This window comes from Tachyglossus aculeatus, chromosome 10, assembly GCF_015852505.1.
Source record: "Tachyglossus aculeatus isolate mTacAcu1 chromosome 10, mTacAcu1.pri, whole genome shotgun sequence".
Lineage (NCBI taxonomy): Eukaryota > Metazoa > Chordata > Mammalia > Monotremata > Tachyglossidae > Tachyglossus > Tachyglossus aculeatus.
Window position 1 is genome coordinate 39,164,831 of NC_052075.1, and position 26,394 is coordinate 39,191,224.

The following is a 26,394-nucleotide window of genomic DNA, read 5'->3' on the forward strand; positions in this document are numbered from 1 at the left end:
GCTGAGTGGCAGCCAGGGAAGCCGGGAGACATATCTCTGAGTCTGTGGGAACCCTTCTGAATCAGAATTAGAGAGCTGTCACTACTGCTCTGTTACTTGCTCTTCTTTTTAAGTAAAAAGAATAATAGGCATGTCACCAATCACCAGAATTAGGGGTGCCAATGCCTGTTCCCCTTCTGATTCCCCAGCACACTGGCTCTATCAAACCACACCACAAGCTCCCCACAAGGCATCATCCCAGAAGTCCCAAATCTATGAACACATCTAGCCTTTCATTCATTTAATCATATTTATTGAGTGCTTACTGTGTGCAGAGCACTGTACTATGCTCTCCAGGGTATCAACTCCGAGAACCTAAGTCTGAGTCCCCGCCATGCCAAGCTGCTTTTGTTCACATCCTGAGCAGGGGGAGGGGGTCAGAAGGAGAAGGACCAAAATAACTCTGGCCTTTGCATTACTGAGCAGATACTGGTTCCATGGCTACATCCTTCCTGAAATGCCTCTCCTTTTTCATTGGCATCCACTCTGGCGCAGCCTGACTACCTAAGTGTCCCTTAGCCATGCTCTCCCCAGAACCTCTTGCTGCCATTTGGGCCAGTCCCAGGCCCACAAGTTCCTGTGGTGCCAAGAGTAGGACAGGGCCTTTGAAAGGGCAGCCTTTCCCACAGTTCCTAACTCTCTAAATCCCACAATGCCTGCAGGAGAAGATGCAGTCACACCAATGGAGACCACAGAGATCACAGAGGGATAATGTCTGGAAAACCAAGCTTGTAAAACGTCTGGACCCACCTTGGAGATTGAGGGCCCAAAGGCCCAGCCACTCACCCAACTTGGGTGCCACCCAAGCTCACGCCCATGCCCTCGCCCAATGTAGAAGTCAAGCTTGTGGCATCTCTTCACCCAAACTGCCATCAACACTGACAAAGGGAAAGCAGCTGGAGGCTCCCAGAGTTAGGGACACTTTGACCTGTCCAGCTACGGATCCCACACCATCAGTATCACCGGGATATGAGAGTTTGCTTTTCTGAGAGGGGACTGCTTGAATTCCTGCTCACACTGAAGGGAGCATTCTTCCTCTCTGAGCTCAATCACAGCTGCCATCATGGGTCAAGACAAACTAAACTAGGAAGGTAGGATGCCCCAGCAGCCAGAGCCAAGAGCTGGAGAGAAGGACTCAGATTATAGAGCACAGACAATAACAGAGTAGCACACAAGCAGGAACAAGCCTGTAATTAGGTCCAGAGATGTGGTGGCTACAGTTCATTAGGTGACAGAAGGAGAGGCCCGAAGGAGGCAAAAGTTTAAGGTTGTCTTTCTCCTGGTCTCAGCCAAAGGAGGCTTGCAGCTCCCTTTCAAGGTGCCTTCCACCAACGTGGCATAGTGGAAAGATCATGGGCCTGGGACTCAGAGGACCTGGGTCCTAATCCCTAATCAGCCCACTGCTCTACCAACTGCTTGTTGTGTGAGTTTGGGCAAGTCATTTAACTTCTCTGTGTCTCAGTTTCCTCAACTTTAAAATTGGGATTCAATACCTGTTCTCCCTCCTACTTCAGCTGTGAGTCCCATGTGGGATAAGGATTGTGTCTGACCTAATCCAGAGCTTAAAACCGTGTTTGACACATAGTAAGTGCTTAACAAGTACCACAAAACAAAAAAAAAGTCACGCTTGCTCATGACTAATGGATTTAGGGGTCAACCCCCACCTACGTCTCAAGGCCTCGCTTCTTTCAGAAGAAAAAGCCCAACTCTAGCCTGTCACCACTTCTTGACAACGGGAAACAAAAATTTATGTCGGGCAAGTAGAAATGAATGTAGATTTTTTTCCATCAATCAACCAAAGGTATTTAAGTGCTTACTGTGTGCAGAGCACTGTACTAAGCGCTTGGAAGAGTATAGTACAATAGTGATGGTTGCCATGCTCCCAACCCACAAAGAGCTTACAGCCCAGAGGGGGAAATATACATTAAAATAAATTATGGATATGCACAAAAGTGCTGTTGATGAATAACAAATGCTTAGAATACAGACACCCAAATGCACAGATGACACAGAAGGGAAAGGGTGTAGGTAGAAATGAAGGCTTAGTTGGGGAAGGCCTCTTGGAGGAGATGTGATTTAAGTAAAAATTAGAAGAGTTGGTGATTTGTTGTTTATGAAGCAGGAAAGAATTTGAGGCCAGAGAGAGGATGTGGACAAGGGATTGGCGGCGAGATAGACGAGCTCGAGGTTCAGTGAGTAGGCTGAATGAAGTATGTGGGGCTGGGCTTTAGTAGGAAATCAGAGAGGTAAGGTAGGAGGGGGCAAGGTGATTGAGTGCTTTAAGTGAGTAGGTTGGCACTAGAGGAGTGAAAAGCATGGGCTGGGTTGAAGTAAGAAATCGGAGGGGTTGAGGTAGGAGGTGGCAAGGTGACAGTGCTTTAGACCCGATGGTAAGGAGTTTCTGTTCTATGTGGAGGTGGATGAGCGGACACTTGAGGTTCTTTAAGAGTGGGGAGACGTGGACTGGACATATTATTTTTACTTTCATTTTTCATTTATATCAATCGTATTTATTGAGCACTTACTGTGTGCAGAGCACTGTACTAAGCGCATTTATATCCTATGGCCTCCTGAGGAAAGGGTGAAATGAATAAAATGTGCGGGTGGTTTTTCCCCTCAACTAGTTTGTAAAGATCATATAGAAAGGTTGAGCTGGTTAAAATACATAGGAGGGTTTTTTTTTCCCCAGCAAGTTTGGAAGAATCACTTGGACTAAATTACTAGGTCTTTAAATGACACTCGGCCACTGTCATGTGACTATTTTGAAAATGGACTTGTCTTTTCCTAAAGACCCTGGATCCTCCCACTAAGGGTAGAAACAGGAAGGTGGTTTCTTTGACAGGTGGCCACCAAACAGAGGAGTCTGGTAGCTTGTGGCCTAAAGTCTCCTCCAAGAAAATTTGGGTTAGGGAAAGAGGTGGGCTTGGGCAGGATTCCCAGTAATTTCAATTTTTATTCCATTGGGTTAGGGTGGAAATACAGCCCCCAAATCCCACCCAAATGGAGTTCCCGGACACGGAGCCAACACATTTATACTCCCTTTCACTTTCACAGCTTACGAGACCACAACACACCAGAAATGCAGTTTCAGGTCTAGGGATGAGCCCGGAGTTTACGCATCGAAGGGGAGGATGTGCCTGTCCCTTTGAGGAAATTAACCTTAAGCAGAACCAAGCTAAATGCTACAGGAAGATGACAGGTTCACCCACAAGGACAGACACCCCATGGAAAGAAAGTCTCTAGGTCCTTACCCCATGCCTGTAAGTTCTTGTCAGCTGTTAAGGGGAGTGCCAAAAACAAACCACAAAACTGTGCAAGAAGAACGCATATTTGTTTAGGCAGCCAAAGAAGGACTCTCCCAAATTCACACCTACTTGATGAGGCAACATTCAGCTCTGTGATTGGATAGTGGATCATATAAATAGACTAATGGGGAACTTCTCCCTCTGACTGGTGACTACGGAAAGGAAAGAGAGTACACTGCTTCAAAAATGATTCTATTCCTCTTCATCAATTTGGCCTCTTTACATTAGCTGAGGGAAATTTGCCTTGCTATGAAGATTTTGCAGCAAGTCTCAAGGGAGGATGAAATCAAACTGGGAACATAGCCAATAATTTAAAGTTTCGTTTGTTTGAGCCCTCTAGAGGGCATCTGTATTGGACTCCCTTTCTCTGGCTCTATTTGCCTGCTGTTAAATTGTGCACCAGAGCAGAGGAAAAAATCCATCACAGAAGTTAAGTTTCTATGCCATCGAACCAGAGAAATCCTGGGAAATGTTGCTTTCCTTTAAACATCTGTCACCATAAGAGGATTCTTTTTGGTTACCGAACATTGATTGAGCCTCCACGGTGTGCGAGGCTCTAATGACAGGAATTACATGAAAGCATGACTCCCAAACCCAGATTTGGAGGAATTTGTAAGCCTCATTATCTCAGGGAAAAATAATACACTAAGATACATGGAAAACAAAGAAGAGGTGATAGCACCTCACGATATCTAAAAGAATAATGGAAAGCAAATTGCCTTTATGGAGCCCTCTAGAAAACATCTAATTCCTGAACAAAATACAGCTGAAACTGGGTTTAATCAATCATAAAACACAAACACACACACACACACACACACACACACCAAAAAAAAAAAATTTGCGACTTCTGGAAGTTGGGAATCCTGTCCTAAGGCTTCCTCCCAAGGCATCACGGGAGTTTTCCCCAGACCACTATTTTATGTCAGTGCTGATTTTAACCAGATGGTTTGAAGACCAGGCCCACCTCATAGAATAATACCAATTTACCTTGGTTGGTGCCAGACAGGGTACCCTTCTCTGAGTGCACATGGGAAGGAATGAAGGTGAAAAGCAATTTTTCATGTCAAAAGGTGGGAGCGGACTTCTAGACTGGCTCAAGGTATAAACATTATAGGGGAAATGATGTGATGAAGACTATGAGGATGGGAGAATGAGGAAGTATGTTCAATTCTCATCCTTTCTGAGGAAGCCTAGGGTGAGCTGAGTGCAGTGGTGTCAATGTGCTTCTTCTGCTGAAGCAATGCCCAAAAGAAAATGACAGAACTGTCCAGTTCAGACCACAAACTCCCCACTCCAAATCCAAACTAGACCTCCTCCAGGAGGCCTTCCCAGACTGAGCCCCCTCCTTCCTCTCCCCCCTTCTCCCCCTTTCCATCCTCCCCACCTTACCTCCTTCCCTTCCCCATAGCACCTGTATATATGTATATATGTTTGTACGTATTTATTACTCTATTTATTTTGCTTGTACATATCTATTCTATTTATTTTATTAATATGTTTTGTTTTGTTCTCTGTCTCCCCCTTCTAGACTGTAAGCCCACTGTTGGGTAGGGATCGTCTCTATATGTTGCCAACTTGTACTTCCCAAGCGCTTAGTACAGTGCTCTGCACACAGTAAGCGCTCAATAAATACGATTGATTGATTGATTGACATAGGACTTTTCAAACACGAAGACTGAAAACACTGTTACCTGCTCTCCCTGAGTTTCTGGATGTATTTATATTTTTCAGGCAACGTCCCGTTGGATGCAATCACTGCCTGAAAGTTCATGAAACACGCACAAAATTAATCTTAGGTATCCAAAGTAGATGCACTTAGTTTGAAGTGAAAAAAAAAAAGAAAAGAGGGAATTTGCACATATTACTTACATCTCGCACCACCGGGGAGAAATTCTGACTTTCAAGAGGCTGAGTGGCATCTGACAGTAGCTGAAAGAATAAACAAGAGAATAGTAAGAAGGTTTTCTATACTTAACCTGTTCACCCCACAAATACTGGTCCAAGAAATGGGACGTGGAAAGCTGTGCTTCAAAAACAGGCTCCATTTCAACATCGATATCTCACTCTTCCATTTTTGTTCCTCCAGAACATGAAAATGTACAACTGTACAACTGAGACTGTGTTTTAGCTCTAGATTGTGACTCTCCCCTTCAGTGATGCTATGCATTTCTGTCAGCATCTGGGGGTGAGGAGTGAAGGGAGAGGGAATTTACCCAGGGCCGGGTTCCCAGGACCCTAATGACAGTGACACTATTCCCCAAATACCCATTCTGGGCAGAAATCTTTCACATCAGCACTGAAATCTGCCAGCAAGGAGAGGCAGGGATCAGCAAAAGGACTGAGGTCCACTCAGAGGCCAGAGTCTGCAGGGAAATGGCCAGAAAGGAAGCAATCCCTGGTCTAGCAGAAGGATCCAGAACTTTGGGGATGGCAGAGGCTATAGAGGAAGAATCACTCTGGTTCCCCCAGAGGGTGTGTGCACATAAGTGCATGTGCACAAACACATGCACGCACACACACACACACACACACACACACACCCACCCACCCCTCCTCAAAAATTCATACCAACTTGCACATGTATACTTGCTGGCACACACAAAACACACATTTATACAAAAACTTCATTCCCAATCATACCCAGAAACACAGGGCATCTCCCACACTGAGCATTCCAACACAGACATTCAAGAACTAGCATGTACACTCCGGTACACATTCAGAGAGACACACACAAACTGCAACATATACACTATCAGAACACAGAGAAATGCCAATGTGCTGGCACATAGAGATAGCACTCCACTTACAAAGTTGCCCATGAACACAGACCTAGACCCATGTGCATATACACACAAACACACACAGTGAGGTAGAGGCAGCATCAGAAAGAACAAGGGCACAGGACAAGAGCAGAAGGACAAGACTGCCTGGAGAAAAACTGAGATGGACAGAAATCAGAGAGGGTGTGAGACTTTCCAGACCTACATACCTTCCGTCTGCCTAACCTGAGCACGGATCAGTTAGTACCACCAACCCAACCAGAGTCACTAGGAAAAATTATTATAAAAGGGACCACCTATTCAATAAAAGAAATAGCCACATTCCAAAGGAAACCAACCCTTTTTCACCAGATAGCCACAGAGAGAGACAGATGTAACAACTTCTAAGATGAAAAATGAGCACACTTTTTGCCAACAGGAAATTGTTAAGATGAAAACAGGCTTCAGTGAGACATCCACTCTGAAAGACAATCTTGACTCCATCCTACTGCAGATACCATAACTTGAATGAGAAGTGCCCCAGGTTCAAATGGAAGCACCTAGGCCTCTGCTGGGCCCCTGGCCTTACCATCTCTTCCACGTAAGGAAAGAGCATGTCTCCAAAGTATTCTGTGGCTTCGATTGGGAGCTGCGCTGGTAGGTTATCAATGGAGCACATCAGAATCCCGGAACCTTCGACACTGGAAGAAGCCACACATTTTACTTGTCCCTGAAGACTTTCCCAACATCAACTTTAAAATTACTCTCAAAGCAACTCACTTCTGCCATAGTATGGACTCGCACTACACTTGTTGGCTAAAATGTCATTAGGGAATGAAGGAACATTTATCCAATGATGGCGAGGCTGTTTTGGGTAGGATGTGCCGAGGGGTTGGAAGCGAAGGCCGATGTATGTGTGCATGTGGGGGATGCAAGGACGTAAGCTCAACTTTGTAGAACCATTGCCAAAACAAAGCAATAAACAGAGCACTGGTAAGTGCTTCTTTGGGCTTCTGGTTTGTTTTTTTAAAGGGTCAACATGTCGCGGGGGGGGGGGTGCTGGCTGAGTGTGGGCAGCTGGGAGGCAGTGTGGGAAAGCTAGAGAGAAGCAGGAACACAGGTGAAGAACCAGGGGAAGACTGAGATGCTGACAGCCTGATTGGTTAGGAGAGGTGAGTACCAAAGTTGCCATTTTCCATCTATTTAGGAGACATATAAGAGTCTTAGACTGTAAGCCCCAGGGATCATGTCCGATCTGATTATTTTGTATCTACAGTGTTTAGCACCATGCTTGAAACATACTAAATACCATTATCAGTAGCAGTATTACTGAATAAGCTCTAAAGACAACTTACCTATCGTGAATAATGTGCTGGTCAGCATCATACATACAAAATGGGCTATCGATTGTAGTGCACTCTGTCATAAATTCTATAGATCCTCCAGCATCAGCTGAAATATCGCAGATTGCCACGAGCCTGAAAAAATTGGAAAACAGAGAGGTGTCCTGGGGCTCACGGCAACAGTGTTGGGATCCCACTTCTCCCAATCCAGCCAGTTGTGCCTTTCCCAGTTCTTCCTCCCCAGAGGATTGGCCCTGTGCAGCCTAGATATCCCCTCTCCCTAAAGGGCCCCACTCCACCCAGAGAAATGGAGGGTTGCATGAGATGGAACCAGAGGCTCTAAGAGCTTGGTCTTTGGTGGTGAAAGGGCAAGGGGAGGGGGAAAGTCACTGCCCTCTTAAAACCTCTCCTGCCCTGGACCAATATCTCCAGAACCCTCTAGAGACAGCCCAGCCAACAAGGGTTTTCTAGCCCACGTGGTCATTGCTGCCCCACGTAAGTGGACTCCTCTCAAGGGCCCGAGCCCCCGCGACTAACGTCTGTGGATGAATGCCAGCCAACTCTCCAAAGCCAGAAGGTCCTTACTTGTGTGGCAATGCAGGACAACCCTCCACAGAATCCACGGAGGATCTGATGGGAACGAGAAGCCTCTGGGCATCCTGGCGGCTTAACAAGCGCGGGGTATCTTGCTCCCAGTAGATTCCGTTAATTAGGCAAGTGGTATAAGGTGCAATCTGCAAAGTCAGTCAGTTGTATTTATTGAGTGCTTACTGTGTGCACAGCACCATATTAAGTGCTTTGGGGTACAACAGAACATTATAACAGACACACTCCCTGCCCACAATGAGCTTACAATCTAAAAGAAGCAAGTTCCGGAAGATGCTGACCCCAGGCTGGTGAAGGGAACACTAGTCAAGTGGACACGCTCGCTGGGGCCTCCCGACAGGATGCAGCCTCCCGGCTGGCTCGAAACATGCCTCTCTCCGTGGTCAGTGGGCCCCGCCTAAATCTGCCAAGGGGGAGGGGCGGTGTCAAGTCACAGGCAGCATGAATGCCAGGTCAGAGCAAGAGCAGCTTGGTCAACTCACATCAGTGTTAAAGCGGGATGTGTAGAGCTGAGGATACTTGTCATATTCCACAGGGTCATACACACCATCGGTTTTCCTGACCAGGTGGTGGTGGCGGCTTAGCACGGTGCCATACACTTTCCTTAGGTCTGCCAGGGAGGAGAGGACAGATGGAGGGTAAAGCAGAGAAGGGAGCAGGAAATGGTCAAACAGTCAACAGACACTGCGTTTGTAAAGCCTTCCCCTCATTGCCCTTTCACATTACCTCCACTCTGGGAAACCTCTTTTAGTTCGTGTGGTTCCACAAACTCACAAGGGAGCTCGTTGAAGATTTCCTGGGCGCCCTATCAAGACAGAAGGCCGAGTCCCATGACCATCAGTGAAAAGAATCCGGGCGGGGGATGGAGGTCAGAGCCCACAATGAAAGCTATCAATTGCCTGCACTGCATGATAAAAACTCAAAAATCCAGAGGGTCAGGATCCAGGCAGGCCCAGTTATACCACTCATCTGGATGATTGAGTTTTTCTCTTTTAGGTGAAATGACTGATTTGTGGTACCACCTGCAAATAAGAAGACACACCAAATTAAAGGGCTTCTGCAATTAGAAAATCTGGGGCTCTCACGACAGACACAGATATACACCCGCAGTTGCGACATGTCACCTGGGTGGGGGGGGTCTACCTGACTTTCAGATAAGTAAGGCCCCAATATGGGAGTTTCCCCACAGGTATTCAAGAGCTCAGATTCACTTTTCCAGAAGTAAGCTACCTGGTTGGAGCCTGCAAGTCACGGAAGCATAGATCTTATCTTGGGTGGAATGCAAGTTGTTGTGCTTGTACTCTGCCAAAAGCAACTATAAAACCAGTCTCGAAGGGTAATTTTGCTTGTCTTCCAAGGATGGGTTGATGCCGTGATGGCTCAGGACCTATGACAAATCACTCTTTCTGGGTTGCTTCACACTGCAGGAGGGCTAGAGAGTTTCTTAAGTGAGTTGCTTGGTTGGTTCTTCCAGGGTTCGAGGATGCTAATTCTCACTGCAGAAGGGCTAGAGAGGTTCTTAAGTGAGTTGCTTGGTTGGTTCTTCCAGGGTCCGTGGCTGCTAATTCTCTAGAAGATTACATGCTTCCTGAGTGGAGAGGAAGCTGCTGTAACTGATTGGAATTTGGGAAGTTGGGGGCAGGAGCCTGTGTAGACCCAATCCCTCAGGGTCATTAGAATCTCCTCTGCTCCAGGACCTCTGAGAAGAGTGGATTTGAATTTCCCTTTTGCAATCCCTGAGTAGAAACTGGAGCTGTCGATTCCACTAGAGTGCTGAGTGGTCCCTTCTCCCAGCTTCAAGCATCACTTGGATCGCAATCCCACCAGCCCCGTGGGCCATAGGGATTCCACTCTTCCCAGCCTATGTACTATGAGAATTCTGTTCCCTCTGACGTCTCCCAGTCCTATATACTTTGGGAAATCTGTTCCACTCACCTCCAAGTCCCAAGTGCCCTGGTGATTCCATTCCCTGCCAAACCCCTTTTGCCACCCAGTTTCCACTCTCTCCTTCCCCTGCACTCTGAGGATTCTGTTCCCCCCAGTCTCAATAGACATTGCAACATTCCTCCATCTTGCCCCACAGGCTCCAAGGATTCCCCATGCAGATGCCAGAGAGCTTCTTCCTCCATGCCTCACCCCACTCCCCAGACACAGGCAGTAGACAAGACTTGGCTTCCCCCAAGCTCCCAGAGGCCTTGGAGAATGCTTCCCCTTTCCTCCATCCCCAGTCCGGGTCTAATCTGCTGCCTCCTTTCCCCGCAGCTTCAGGCATCAGAACTTTCCTATCCCGAATCCTGGCCAGGTCCAAGAGCACACAACTCCCAGACTCACTAAGGTCCTAGTACTCCTTGCCCTCTAGCCCCGAAAGGAGGGTGCGGGGGCAGAAAATGACTTCTTCCCTTCATCATCTCCAGCCCCTCCTCCTGTTCCCCAGCCCTCCTCCCCCAGCCCTATCCAGCATAGCCCAATTTCCAGAATCCCCTGGACCGAAGGCATGAAGGTGCCAATCCATTCTGGGTTCCACTGTATCTGGCTGCCAGCAACAGTCATGTCGCAACGGTCATGGAACAGAGTACTCATGCACTGTTTCCCAAGACCATTCTCTTGCCAGCTCCCTCCCTTCTTCGTCAAGTGGCCAAAATCAAAAATCACTCTCCCACAGTTCCCTGTTCTGGCTGCACCCACAAGATCCTTGGCCTGGATCTGGATCGCTCCAACAATAAGGCCCAGGCCAGCCAGCAGCTGCCTAGGCAGGACCAGCCCATCAGGGCTGAACCCATAAACCACTCAATCTGCGCCTCGCCTCCTCTTGGGGAGCCCTGCCCTGTCACAGACAGCGAGGTCACCACCAAGCCCCTCATAGACTGCTATGCCTGTCCTGATGGCGTCCTCTAGACTGTAAGCTCATTGTGGGCATGGAATACGTCTGCTTATTCTTATACTGTATGCTCCCAAGCGCTTAGTACAGCACTCTGCAAACAGTAAGTGCTCAATAAACACGACTGGCCCCCAGCTTGTGCAAGGACTTGTCCCAGCCCATCGACTACTGCATCAGCCACCTCTCTGACCTTCCTGCCTCCAGCCTCGCTTCTCTCGAGTCCATACTTCACTCTGCTGCCAGGACTGTTCTACACAAACACCACTTTGTGCCCATCTCCCCATCTCTTAAAAACCTCCAATGGTTGCACATCCACCTTTGTATCAGACAGAGACTCCTCACCATTGGCTTTAAGGCACTCAATCAGCTCTCCCCCAGCTACCAATCCTCACTCCTCTCCCACCATAACTCTTATAATGCCAAACTACTCACTGGACCTCAGTCTCATCAATCTCACCATCAACCTCTTGATCACAACCTCCCACTTCGGAACTCCCTCCCCATTCACATATGACAAATCACTACTTTCCCCACTTTCAAAGCCTTACTAAAATTGCATCTCCTCTGGGAAGCCTTCTCTGATTAATCTCTAATATCCCTCCTTACTGCCACAGACAGGCACTTGAATTTTTCCTCCCCTAAGCATTTAGATACTCACCCTTCCTCCCACCCCCTAACACTTACATATACATCTCTATATTGGGAAGCTTCCTCTACCTTTAGTGTCTGTATTCCCTGCTAGATTAAAAGCTCTTTGAGGGCAGGAACCACATCTGCTTACTCTGCTGTACTCTCCCACGTGTTTAGTTCAGTGCTCTGTACAGAGTAAGCACTCAATAAATATCACTGATTGCATCTCAAAAGCCTTCATCCCTCAGCGTTGGAGATACTGCCGCCCCCCACTTACAAAAGATAAGTATGCTCTACTCAAGCTGTGCTCAGCATCACAACCTTAAGAAAAAATGAATCTGAGGGGCAAAAACCAGCAAAGAATAACTGCAGAAGGGGAAGACGGTCTAGCAACCCCATCACTCTACCCCCTTATAGCCCATTTCAGCAGGAAAAGACATGATACAGAAAACCAGGCTGCACCAGAGGGATTAGGAGGTCACCCAGCCACCGTGCCTCCTTACCTTGGACACGTTACCAGTACCCGTGAACACGAATGTTAGCGGTCCGATAGACTTCGGCATCAAACCGAGAGAAATTTCATAGCCAGCATCCCGGACCGCTTGCACCGCCTGGCTGCTGTTTCTGTAGTTGTGGGCCATGCCGATGTGCTGAAAACGGGCACATGGGATTCAGGTCAGAGCTCCCTCTCGGAAGGTGGTACTTGTACAAAGCAAGGACAGGTTCAGTCAAAGCAACAAAAGTGCTCACCATGAAAGGCGTGTGGTGTCCGAGGGCCAGGAATCGTAGTCCCATCCCATGTAAAATGTTGATCATGCCTAATGTGGAATATCACACACACACACACACACACACACACACGTATGTTAGTCCAGTGGGCAGAAGCCAGGATTCCTTGATCTGTATCTCATGCAGTTTTTGAGCCCAGAAACAAACATCAAGGCAATACCACTAACGGTATCAACAATAATATTGCCTTGAATTTGAATGAGGCTTTGATTTTCCTACAATGCTTTCATATCAATGATCACACTTTATCCCCACAAGAAAAAAAGAGAGACAGATATTCTTAGCCCCATTTTACAGATGAGAAAACTGAAGCACAGAGAGGTTGTGGGACTTGCATGAGGACTCACACAGAAGAACTGTGATAAGAGCCCATGCTGCCTGCCTTCCAGATCCCCTGCTCTTTCCACTAGGTCACACTGATGCAGAGTTCCTGCTTTCAGTCAGCTGTCCCAGGACCCAAGTGAAGTGAGAAATGTGCCTTCCTTATGCCACCAGGCTGGAGACCAATTAAATTTGTTATTGAACCTGTTACACTGAACCCTTAAAACCCTGCCTGGACTTCCAGATTCTTCTATTTTATCATAACCTGAAGCAGTTTGGGGAGGGGAAATCAATCTTATTTCCATGAAAGTTTCTGATAATTCACTCTAATTCTAGAATTAGCTCCCCACACAACTGGAGAAGCAGCATGGCTTAGTGGATAGAGCATGGACTTGTGAGTCAGAAGAATCTGTGTTCTAATCCCTGCTCCACCCCTTCTCTGCTCTGTGACCTTGGAAAAGTCACTTACCTTCTCTGGGTCTCAGTTCCCTCTTCTGAAAAATGTGGATTAGGAGTATGAGCCCCATGTGGGACAGGAACTGTATCGAACCAGATTAACTTGTATCTACCTCAGTGCTTAGAATAGTGCTTGGCACATAGTAAGTGCTTAACAAGTACCACAGTCATCATCAAGTGAATTGTACTTTTGCACACCTTAACCATTTTCTGCAACCAGCCGTTTTCAGGAAGCTGTGATCTCTGTAATCTTCAATCTAAAGGACATTGGCTTGGCTCCAGTGCAGAGGTGAGAACGGATACTTGCCCTGACTTCTTTCCATTAAATCAAGTTGCCCAAAGGTACTCTAACATTCCCTCCAAAGACCTGCAAATAGCCTCCCTTGGAAGGCTTCGAAGTGGCAGAGAGAGACCGCCATGTGGGAGTGATGAGACCTGAGCTCCAAGTGGGATAAACACCAATGGCAACAGAGAGCCATTTGTTTCTCCTTGAGCTGGTAAGGACACAGAGGGGCAGGGTTGTGACTGACACTCAGAGAGAATGATGAACACACACAATGGTAGCAAAATGGCTCAAATAGCCAAAAGACTCATTCTTCCTGAAAGCCCCACAAGCACAGCACACGACAAAAGGTAACTTGCAAATACACTCTAATCCTTCCAATAAGAGGCCCAGCCATAAGGTACATACCTGCTACTCCGGCCCACTGGCCAAATGCTACCACACGGACTCCTCTGTGATCCACCATTTTCTCATAATCGATGAGTCGAATTTCCTGAAAGTCAATATTTTCCATCAGACCACTGAGGCTCAGCACCGGCGGGCCCCACATGCTCACGACAGGAGGGAAACGGGAAGATGGTGAGGGATGCCACAAGAAGCCACAAACACCACCAACTATAAGCAGGTCTCCCAGGGTGGAGAAGAAAGGGCAGGGGTGGCGATGACACAGCCTCAAATTAGAGGCTTCAAGCCAGTGCACATGTGAATGAAAAGGAACGGGAAAAGAAACCTAGTCACCTGACACTGAGGTGAAAGGACCCAGAAAGAGGACAGGGCTGGGGTTTGAGGGAGAAAGGTGAAAGGGGGTAGGGGAAGAAAGAGGAAAGGGAGAAGGGGAATAAGGATAAAGGAGTGAGGAAAAAACTTCAAGCCTATAGACACAGTCCAGAGCAGGGCCACTTCTCATGGAGCCACTGCTACTGCTTCCACAGGGCCTGAACAGTAACACAGCTGGCCCTCAGCGGATAGGCCCATCCAGCACCATGTCTCCCCTGGAACCACAGGCTGGGGGAGAAAGGGAGGGTCTGGCAAGTTCCAGGCCAACAGGTCCAGAGCATCCGCTTTCCCCCTTGTCACCGCCGAGCCTCCCCTTCCCCTGGAACACATCTTGCTCCAGTGTGACCCAGAGACACCCAACCAAGCTGTTTGTCTTCTGAACCTGAACTGATCCCTAGGACCCCAGAGGGCAAGGTTAGACAGACTGGAAAAATCCCAGGACTGCCCTGCCGAGATCCAGACAGCTGGCCGACTCAACTACCACTGGCTCCTGGCGGCCTGGTGAGAGAGGAGGAGGAAATGATCCAAATACCAGGCCTCCAGCGGGACATGGCCCAGCGAGAAAGAAGGAGGAAACGATCCAAAGACCAGGCCTCCAGCTGAAGCCACTGCTTAAAAGGGGGGGGTTTTGGAATGGTTTGTAAAGGTCTGTCAGAAGAGACAATGTGGGCCACACCCAGGGGCTCTCAATCCCTCTCCATTCCACCAGAGAAACAACAGCCACCCTCTCAAGCAGCTGCTGCCTTCCCGGCTACACTCGTCATTCAATTGCATTTACTGAGCACTTACTTTATGCAAAGCACTGTACAAAGTGCTTGGAGATTAAAATATAACAACAACGTACACATTCCCTGCTCACAAGGAGCTCACAGTCTAGAGGGGAAGACAGACATTAATTATATACATAAATAAATAAATGAATACCTGTTTTAGAATCTCATCCAACAGGCCCATGTTTGCTTCCTGGGCTTTTATCGTGTGGGAAAAAAAGGCATACGTTTTCTTGGGCATTAACTTTTCTTCCGGGGGTCTCTTAACTCCCACAATCAAGCAGGCTTCAGAAATATCCTCCTGAAGGATGCCACCTGCTTTGACATACTCCTGGAAACAGCATCACAGAGAAGGTTATTTTCCCAAACAGACGGGCCCAAAACAAGAGAGGGAACCGGGAGCAACTCCGGGCACCTGAGACCTCGGTTCCCACTGACTCAGGCCTGGTCTACTTGGTCTCTTGCAGCCACACGGTGAGACGGCAACTGCAGGGCAAATGGCCTTTTGAAAGCAATACAGCAGAACGTGGTCACCAGAGGTGGCCTTGCTGCCAACACTCAGGGCTAGCATGAATCCATCTTCTACTCTAACCCTGCCCTCGGCCCTTCGCTGCCCCCAGGAACCCCATCATCAGGCTGGACCCAGGGTCCCCCTGGCAGTGATGACGGTGATGACGATATTAGGTGCTTACTATGTGTCAAGCACTGTTCTGAGCACTGGGGTAGATACAAGGTAATCCGGTTGGTCACAGTCCCTGACAGTTTTCATTCCCATTTTACAGATGAGGTAACTGAGGCATGAAGAAGTTAAGTGAGTTGCCCAAGGTCACACAGCAGAACCCAAGTCCTAGACCCATGTTCTATCTACTAAGCAACACTGCTTCCTCAAGGAGGCACAGACCAGAGCCCCGCTCCACTCCCACAGCCTCTTCTGGCCTTGCTGAAGACCACCACAAAATCCTTCTAAAATACAGCAAGACGGATTCCTTATGCAGAAGGATCGGTGCCAGCCAAACATCAGAATCCCTCCGACAGCCCACCCAGCTCTGGAAACTTCAGCCCAGGGCAACTTCATTCATTCATTCATTCAATCGTATTTATTGAGCGTTCACTGTGTGCACAGCACTGTACTAAGCACAAGCGCTTGAGAGAGTACAATATAACAGTAATCAGACACATTCCCTGCCCACAACGAATTTACAGTCTAGAGTAACGTGGGGAGTCGCGACACTGACCTTATCGTGGATGGCTCGTCTGTTGGATGGCTGGATTAAGACTTTATACCCCAAGTTGGTGATCCCTTTAATGTGTTTTGGGGCCAGCGGTGCTCTTCTTTCCCAGGCGTTCACATCCTCTCGCCGGAGCGCCAGCACGGACTTGTGATGGTAGCATTTCAAATGGCGGAGACCTAGCCTCCCGTGCTTGCTCCTGAACGCGCGAAGCATGGTGGAACCTGGGAGAACGGCAGAGACAAAGCGCCCGGCCGCTACCGTCAGGCCTGCCCTCTTCAGGAACCGGCTCTCAACCAAACTCTTGGCTTGGACACGTACCGCCACCCTGCACTCGGCGGAAGACGCTGATCCCGCTCCTCTCTTCTTGTTATCAAATGGGACTGGCTTTTCCACACAAGACCAAGAGAGAATTCCTGGAGCAAGAGATTCAGTAAAGCGCAGCTGGGGAGGTGGGGGGGAGCTTTCAGTCTGCCACACAGCCCCCGTGGGGAAATCCTGACCGACCCTGCGGAAAGAAGCACTTTACATCTCGGTTACGGTAAAGAGGAAGGAAACAACAGAAGGGAAAGATAAAGAAAGATTTTTTTAACACGTTCCCCGAGCCGGGGACAGTGGCACACCACCCACGGGCCCTGGTTTCAATGCAACCTCAACGTTTTTTCAGTTTCAAATAAACACAAAAATCCACAGAATAAACCAATGAACTTGGATGACAGAGAAAATTAGGTCTGAGAGCCAGAGTCCCATTTCCAAGTTGTCAGAAATGTCTTGTTTCATAGGCTGTTGGGCCCGCTGAGCATTAAAGATCTTTGGAGTATTGCCAAGAAAGCAAAGCTTGCTAAAAAGAGCCTGAGCTTCCTCTAAACTGTAAGCTCGCTGTGGGCAGGGAACGTGTCTACCAATTCTGTTCTATTGTATTCTCCCAAGTGCTTAGTACAGTGCTCTGCACACTCTAATCACTCAATAAATGTGACTGATTGATAACCGGACCACTTTAAGAAGCAGAAGTGAAAGGGTATAAATAGGCATTAGCTAATCCATGGGTCAACCCCTCTTATTATACTCATGACCAATAGCAAAAGTAGCATTTATCCCAAGCAAAACTCAAATTCCTGGGCTAGTCCAGCAGCTCATCCTGGCCCACTTCCTGCACTCTGTGGGACTGAGACGAAGATCAGACACATAATTGCCCCCCCCCTCAACTTCAAAGCCTTATTGAAGGCACATCTACTCCAAGAAGCCTTCCCTGACTCAGCCCTCCTCTCTTCTTCTCCCACTCCCTTCTGAGCCACTCTTACTTGCTCTTTCATTCATCCTCCCTCCCATCCCCACAGAACATGTCTGTCTCCCCCTCTAGGCTGTGAGCTCATTGTGGGCAAGAATATGTCTGTTGTTAGAGTGTACTCTCCAAAGCGCTTAGTACAATGCTTCACACACAGTAAATGCTCAATAAATTCAATTGAGTGAATGAATGCAAACACTTTACCCAAACCTCTAAGCAAAAAAACTACAAAAATCAGAAAGACAGGAAGAAAACCATAACCAGGGGGGCATCTGCTGCATAGTTTCCCAAGGATCTGCTGAAATGAAGCATATTGGTGTTCACTACTTCCCAGGTTTCTTGCCTGTTCCCTCCCAAGACTCAGAGCTGGGAGAATTTCTACTCCACAATGTTACACTATCTCTGCAGAGCATTAGCCCTTTCACTTCAGCCCTGGACGGCAGGTTAAATATGAAATTAAAGCATGATGCCAGTTCACCGGGTGGCACTGGGAAAGCCCCATTCCAAGAAAGGCCCTGGTTTTAGGGCTTGCCAGGGAATGGTCTCTGAAAAAATAATAGTAATGGTATTTGTTAGGCACTTACTATGTAGCTACTTCTGAGCCTCGGTTTCCTCATCTGCAGAATTGGGAAGAAGTAGCTGTTGGCCCTCCTACTTAGATGGCAAACCCCATACGGGACAGCGACTGTGTCTGACCTGATTAGCTTGTTTTCCCCCCTTCACTTAACACAGTTTTTGGCACAGAGAAAGAGCTTAACCAGTACCACAATTTTTATGAATTATTATCATTGCTGTTCCAATCACTGGGGGTGATACAAAAGAACCAGAGCAAACACAGCCCCTACCCCACATGGGGCTCACGGTTTAAGAGGGATTGACAATTGGGATCTTATCCCTATTTTACAGATGAGGAAACAAGCCCTGAGAGGTTAAGTCACTTGCCAAAAGTCACACAGCAGGTAAGCAGTGTTTAGATAAGAACCCAGGTCTCTTGACTCCCAATGCTAGGCCATGCTGCTTCTCAGGAGACTATGAAAGAGCCAGCAGGCACGCACACACACACACACACACACACACACACACACACACACACACACACACGCACCCCCCCCGCCCCCTTCCAACCCAAGACTGAATCGTCCTCCAAACTGGTTCCACCATCTCGTTAATGAAAACATGTCATGCCTCACTAGTCCATTGAAATTCTTCATTTACAAATAAAGCTGGCCAGACTGTCTACACTAACAAAGAGAAAAAACACCACTGTTATGGCAAAACATTTAAAAGTGAAATTGATTTCAAGATGGGGACTGTTTTAACAACCTTTGATGGTGTTATAGGGTGCTACTTACAAATGCTTTTATTAATAGTTCACTTGGGTAGTCAGTCAGTCAGGATCAGAAGCAGCATGGTTTAGTGGATAACGCACAGGCCTGAGTCAATCCCAGTTCCCCCACATGTCTGATGTGTGACCTTGAGCAAGTCACTTAACTTCTCTGGGCCTGTTACCTCATCTTTCAATTAAGACTGTGAGCCCCATGTGGGACAGGGACTTTGTTCAACCTAATAAGCTTGTATCTACCTCAGCTTTTAGAACAGTGCTTGGCACATTGTTAGCACTTAATACCATAATTTTTATTATTATTATTTATCACACTCATCCAGGGACTGTGCGGAGTCACATAAGAACATAAGAAATGTCTCATAAGCTCAGATTTATGGTCCATGCAGCTCAGTTATCTCTCCCATGGACACTTTGGGAAACCGTGAAACGGCCACCCTCCTGACATCCAACCCCAATGGTCAGCTAACCTCCCTAACTTTCCCTTTAATAACCTGCCATGATCCTGTCAACAGTGACTATATAAATCTTCCTTAAAATTTGTAGTGCTTCTCACTACTATCCTTAACCCCTTTCAATTCACTATTACGGTTGTATGGTTTATCAATTTATCTGAAGCCTTCTTGAAACACATGGTATTATCTGCCAGCACAACTTCCTGTGGCTTTGAATGTGGTCTGGAGCTGTGGGATTTGGTGAGCCATAACTACAGTTTCAAAATAACATTAGGAATATGACACGGTCCCCAACTTAGAAAAGTCCACCTTGTAACAGAAGAGACGTGACGAACAGTTGCAAAAAGAGCAAAACAATAAGGATCAATCCAAAACAAAGTACAATTACCCATAAACATTTTGTTCTGAGACATTATCCTCCACTCTTCAATCTCATTCAACCCATAAATTCAATCCTTCAATAAATCCTGTCAGTTCTACCTTCACAACAACTCTAAAATCTGCCCTTTCCTCTCCACCCAAAGCGCTGCCATGTGATCCTTATCATATCGCACCTTTACCATATCAGTCTCCAGTTAGTTACAAGAATGTGAAAGGGGAGAAACAGTCAACACAAGATCGGCAACACATAAACAAATCCTTAAGAGCACTGAGGAAGCAAAGGAGAAGTGATGTGATTTAGCACAGTGCTCAGTACACAGTAAGTGCTTAATAAATATCACATCAATTGATCGATGGATGACTAGAATAGTGAAGAAATCAGCAAGCACTTCCTCAAGGAGGTGGCTTCAAAGGGTTTTGAGAAAGAAAGGGGTGTGGCTTGCAGAAGATGAGAGGAGGGGAATTCCAGGCAGGGGGACAAAAGGCATGGAGAGTAGAGGAGACTGGATATTCTAGATGGAAACAGGAAGAGCTTGTGGTGGGGCGGAGCAGGAGGAGAGGGCAGCCAGATGATAGGCAGCCCTATTACTGCTGGTGGGGGGCTTCCATTATAGGCAAGTAACAATGGGAAACCACTAGAGGTGTTGGAGGGAAGGGATGGGCAAGCCAGTGGCAGGATGCCAATTGAGCTGGGCACTAAGACCCTAAGAGAATACCAGACCAGCATCTGCTCTCTCACACTACGGCCAAGAGTGGAGAGACAGCTTCCAATGGTCCCTGCCCTTAGCCCAGCCTGGGCCTGGTGAGGATGGAGGGTTTCTAGACTGTGAGCCCAATACTGGGTAGGGACTGTCTCTATATGTTGCCGACTTGTGCTTCCCAAGCACTTAGTACAGTGCTCTGCACACAGCACTCAATAAATACGATTGAATGAATGAATGAATGAATAACCTGCTCTGAGTAATCAAATGTGCAGCAAGCAATGGTTGGGATCAACCCAGTTTATTCATTCAGTGGCTCCTCGCTTGATGGTGGTGATGCTGATGTCAAAGCCCCCTCCTCCTGTCCAGAGGGTGGAAGCAGGCTGGCCTAGTTCCCTGCTAAACTGTCACAGAAATAATACTTTCACTGAAATCGGTCCATAATCACTATTATCATGCACCAAAGCCTGTACTAGGTGAGGAGACATACCACTCTTGTTATCTTGAATGGGACAATGGGATTCATCCCCATTTTAAGATAGCATAAAAAGGGGGGGGGAGGGTGTGCAAGAAAGCTGGACTTTATCTGTGTCTGAGGCCCTGAAGATCACCCACACTGTGCATTTCACCCTGCCCCAATGCCATCGATCCCAGATCCTCATCAAACGTACTGCTCACTAAGAGAATCTGACTGTCTACTCTTCCCAGAAGCTGTTTCTTCATAATGCCAGGCCAAAGATTCCACCCAATTCTCCTAGCCCTGCCCTGTCCTCTGATGGTATCTACTGGTCGCTGCTAGGGTGGTCTGAACACTGAGCTGCTCTGGGGGCTGCTGATGGGGCATTCCCAACTCCTCTCCCCGGCTTCCTAGAGTTGGAGAAATTACCTCAAAAGTGAGGAAGGGCAGAAAATGCCAACAGAAAATGCCCCACTTCCCAGGGGTTGAAGATCATTATTCAAAAGCTGGAAGCCTTTGGGAAAAATCATCTCCCGACCTGCCCCCTCAAACCTCCCCTTGCTACTCTATTACAACTCCAAATCAACTCTCTCCCTATCTTCAAGGCCCTTCTGAAATCACTTCAAATGGTCAAGTGTTTGTTTACTATGTGTAAAGCACTGAACTAAGCCCTTACTATAGTACAATACTTTACGACAGTACAATAGAGTTGGTAGTCATCAACTACATCTAATCCAAGAGGCCTTCCCTGATTATTCTCTCATTTTACCTTAATCTCTCATTTTACCTTAATCTCTCATTTTACCAACCCCCACCCCAACACCAACCACCCCTTCGGCACTTCTACTTCACCATAGCACTTGGCTACTTATCCACAGCCCTCTACCATGAAGTTGCTTACTTAACTTTAAACTCCGAGCTTCCTCCTACCTAGTTTATTTGAGTATCTCCCTCACCAACTCTTACTAGCTTATAAGCTTCCTGTGAGCAGGGATCACATCTACTAACTCTACTCTCACAAGGGCTTGGAACAGTGCTCGGCACAGTGTAAGTACACAAATATGAGTGTTTGTGGACAGGGAACATGTCTACAATCTCTGTTATAGTGTATTCTCCCAAATGCTTAGTACAGTGCCCTGCACAGAGTAAACAATCATTTATTTATGGTATTTGTTAAATGCTGTACCAAGACACTGTACTAAGCTCTAGGGTAGATACAACTGATCAGGTTGGGTACATTTACTAAGGCACTGAACTAGGTACTAGGGTAGATACAACTGATCAGTTTGGGTACACTCCCTCTCCCATAAGGCTCAGTCTTAATCCCCGTTTTACAGATGAGGAAACGGAGGCACAAAGAAGTTGTGACTTGACCAAGGTCAAACAGCAGACAAGTGGTGGGGCTGGAATTAGAACCCAGGTCCTTCTGATTACCAGGCCCAAGATCTATCCACTAGACCTCCCTCCCCAATAAACTGAGTGATTGATTGATGAGTTGACTGATGGGCCAGCCCACTCTGAGTGGTATGGGCTTTAACTTCAGCCTTCACAGGGGTGATTTCATTCCTTCCACGCCTGCCTGCCTGCCTCAGCTGGGGGAAGGGAGAGGAAGAAGGCTATGGCCGGGTGGGGAAAAGGCTAGTGATGAGTGCCCAGGGCCTGTGCTTCCTGAGAGCAGAGCCGGCTTGCAGGAAGGAAGCTGATCCCAACCAGGCACTCAGTCATATTTACTGAATGCTTACTGTGTCCAGAGCACTGTACTAAGCGCTTGGAAAGAGTACAATATAACAATAAGACATTCCCTGCCCACACTGAGCTTACAGTGTAGAGGGGGAAACAGCCACTAATATAAAGAAATTACAGTGCTTTGGAGCTGGATGAATAAAGGGAACAAGTCAGGGCTACGCAGAAGGGAGCGAGAGAAGAGGAAACGAGGGCTTAGTCAGGGAAGGCCTCTTGGGGAAGATGTGCCTTCAATAAGGCTTTGAAGGGGGGAGAGTATATTATTATTGTTATTATTTGGTTAACGGAGCTTACTATGTGCTGAGCACTGTATTAAGCACTTCGGAAGATGCAAAATTAATCCAGTGGCCTCTTGCTCCCGGGATTGGGTGAGGGGCCCGGGTGAGAGGGGTCCCACCGATCCAACCCTAAACAGTTACAAACACACACACACATACACAAACCACAAAAACTCGGAGGGGGAAGGGTGGACAAAACATCCCCTGGCACAGACACAACGCCCTCCCACCGACACAGACACAGACAGAACAGACACCCAGGCGATCAGGCCCTCCGACAGGTCCCCACCTTTAGGGGCAGGGCGCAGGCAGGCTGACACCCGGGGCCACCGAACAGCCGCAGCGGCGGGCGCACACTTCCTTCCTTCCTCCCTTCCATAAGCTCGCTCACACGAACGCCCACGGGCTTACAACAAGGCACACACACGCTCACGGACTTACAACAAGGCACACACACGCTCACGGACTTACAACAAGGCACACACGCTCACAGACTTATAACAAGAAGGCACACACGCTCACAGACTTATAACAAGGCACACACGCTCACAGACTTATAACAAGAAGGCACACACGCTCACAGACTTATAACAAGAAGGCACACACGCTCACAGACTTATAACAAGAAGGCACACACGCTCACAGACTTATAACAAGAAGGCACACACGCTCACAGACTTATAACAAGAAGGGGCACACACTCACAGATTTGTAACAAGGCATACACACTCACAGAGACTTATAACAAGGCACACACACTCAGAGACTTACAAGAAGGCACACACACTCAGACTTACACCAAGAAGGTGCACACACTCAGATTTACACCAAGAAGGCACACACACTCAGACTTACACGAAGAAGGCGCACACACTCACAGACTTACACCAAGGCGGCGCACACACTCACAGACTTACACCAAGAAGGCGCACACACTCACAGACTTACACCAAGGCGCACACACTCACAGACTTACAAGAAGGCGCACACACTCACAGACTTACACCAAGAAGGCGTACACACTAAGACTTACACCAAGAAGGCGCAATCAATCAATCAATCCTATTTATTGAGCGCTTACTGTGTGCAGAGCACTGTCCCAAGCGCTTGGGAAGTACAAGTTGGCAACATATAGAGACAGTCCCTACCCAACAGTGGGCTCACAGTCTAGAAGGGGGAGACAGAGAACAAAACCAAACATACTAACAAAATAAAATAAATAGAATAGATATGTACAAGTAAAATGAATAAATAGAGTAATATGTACAAACATATATACAGGTGGGGAAGAGAAGGAGGTAAGATGGGGGGACAGAGGGGGGACGGGGGGTAGAGGAAGGAAGGGGCTCAGTCAGGGAAGGCGCACACACTCACAGACTTACACCAAGAAGGCGCACACACTCACAGACTTACAAGAAGGCACACACACCCACAGACTTACACCAAGAAGACGCACACACTCACAGACTTACACCAAGAAGGCGCACACACTCACAGACTTACACCAAGAAGGCGCACACACTCACAGACTTACACCAAGGCGGCGCACACACTCACAGACATACACCAAGAAGGCGCACACACTCACAGACTTACACCAAGAAGGCGCACACACTCACAGACTTACACCAAGAAGGCACACACACCCACAGACTTACACCAAGAAGGCGCACACACTCACAGACTTACAAGAAGGCGCACACACTCACAGACTTACAAGAAGGCGCACACACCCACAGACTTACACCAAGGCGGCGCACACACCCACAGACTTACACCAAGGCGGCGCACACACCCACAGACTTACACCAAGAAGGCGCACACACCCACAGACTTACACCAAGAAGGCGCACACACCCACAGACTTACACCAAGAAGGCGCACACACCCACAGACTTACACCAAGAAGGCACACACACTCACAGACTTACAAGAAGGCGCACACACCCACAGACTTACACCAAGAAGGCGCACACACTCACAGACTTACAAGAAGGCGCACACACTCACGGACTTACACCAAGAAGGCGCACACACCCACAGACTTACACCAAGAAGGCGCACACACTCACAGACTTACACCAAGAAGGCGCACACACTCACAGACTTACAAGAAGGCGCACACACTCACAGACTTACAAGAAGGCGCCCACGCCCACAGACTTACACCAAGAAGGCGCACACACTCACAGACTTACAAGAAGACGTACACACCCACAGACTTACACCAAGTAGGCGCACACACTCACAGACTTACACCAAGAAGGCGCACACACCCAGACTTACACCAAGAAGGCGCACACACCCACAGACTTACACCAAGAAGGCGCACACACCCACAGACTTACACCAAGAAGGCGCACACACTCACAGACTTACAAGAAGGCGCACACACTCACAGACTTACAAGAAGGCGCACACACTCACAGACTTACACCAAGAAGGCGCACACACTCACAGCCTTACACCAAGAAGGCGCACACACTCACAGACTTACACCAAGAAGGCACACACACTCACAGACTTACTACGAGGCACACACACGGATTTACAACGAGACACACACACAGTCACGGGCTTACAACGAGACACACACAAGTCACGGATTGACAACGAGGCACACACACGCAATCACGGCCTTTACAAGAAGACACACACACACACACATTGAAGGACTTAGAAGGAGACACACACACACACACCCTTTAGCGGCCGGGTGTCGGCTGGAGCCACGTGGGCGGGTGGCTTTGGGCCCTGGCCCGGTCCTTGGCCGCCCCCTTCCCCCGGCGGCCCTGCACGATCCTTCCCGCTCCCACCTCACCTGGCGATGGGCCGCCGCGCCTGCCCCGGGATCGGGATTGGGATCGGGATTGGGATCGGGATTGGGATCGGGATGGGAACGGCCGCCACTCGCGTGCGGGCCGGCCGGGCTCGGTCGACCTTCCAGCCGCGCCACGCCTCCCCCTTCTCAGCCAATAGGAGCTCGCCGCCAGGGAGCCACCTTCCCCCAGCACCAATCAGAGCGCTCGCCCTGAACGGCGCCAGGCCCGGCCCCCGCCGCGTGGGGGCGGGCGCGCGCGCTCCTCGGGCCGCCTTCGCGGGCGCGCGCGGCGGGTCCCGAATCCAGACGCGGGCCTCTCGAAGATCCCGCCCCTTTAAAGAGAACCAATCGATCGATCGATCGTATTTATTGGGCGCTTACTGTGTGCAGAGCGCTGGACTAAGCGCTCGGGAAGGACAAGTGGGCAACACATAGAGACGGTCCCTACCCAACAGCGGGCTCACACTCTAGAAGGGGGAGACAGACAACAAAACAAAACGTATTAACAAAATAAAATAAGTAGAATAGATATGTACAAGTAAAATAAGTAAATAGAGTAATATAATAATAATAATGGCATTTATTAAGCGCTTACTATGTGCAAAGCACTGTTCTAAGCGCTGGGGAGGTTACAAGGTGATCCGCCAAGCTAGCTCTCTTCCCTGCTGAGAGCTCACCTCCTCCAGGAGGCCTTCCCAGACTGAGCCCCTTCCTTCCTCTCCCCTTCGTCATCTCCATCC

At 48.3% G+C, this 26,394-nt stretch overlaps 1 protein-coding gene across 2 annotated transcripts in view; it reads right to left on the reverse strand.

Annotated features, from left to right (window-relative positions):
• The window catches only part of AASS (aminoadipate-semialdehyde synthase), a 45,278-nt gene extending 19,540 nt beyond the window's left edge, over positions 1–25,738 (reverse strand). The window contains exons 1-14 of one of the 2 annotated variants that reach the window (XM_038752369.1): positions 25,655–25,738; positions 16,513–16,699; positions 16,198–16,415; positions 15,117–15,293; positions 13,824–13,908; positions 12,317–12,384; positions 12,070–12,216; positions 8,785–8,863; positions 8,541–8,668; positions 8,038–8,186; positions 7,465–7,587; positions 6,699–6,810; positions 5,217–5,276; positions 5,039–5,106 (exon numbers count right to left, since the gene is read on the reverse strand). In XM_038752369.1, the coding sequence (XP_038608297.1) occupies positions 5,039–5,106; positions 5,217–5,276; positions 6,699–6,810; positions 7,465–7,587; positions 8,038–8,186; positions 8,541–8,668; positions 8,785–8,863; positions 12,070–12,216; positions 12,317–12,384; positions 13,824–13,908; positions 15,117–15,293; positions 16,198–16,407 (1,406 nt within the window). In that variant the 5' untranslated portion in view covers positions 16,408–16,415; positions 16,513–16,699; positions 25,655–25,738. The remainder of the gene's footprint in view (positions 1–5,038; positions 5,107–5,216; positions 5,277–6,698; positions 6,811–7,464; positions 7,588–8,037; positions 8,187–8,540; positions 8,669–8,784; positions 8,864–12,069; positions 12,217–12,316; positions 12,385–13,823; positions 13,909–15,116; positions 15,294–16,197; positions 16,416–16,512; positions 16,700–25,654) is intronic. The other variant, XM_038752368.1, reaches the window with a different exon arrangement.
• Between the last annotated feature and the right edge of the window lie 656 nt (positions 25,739–26,394).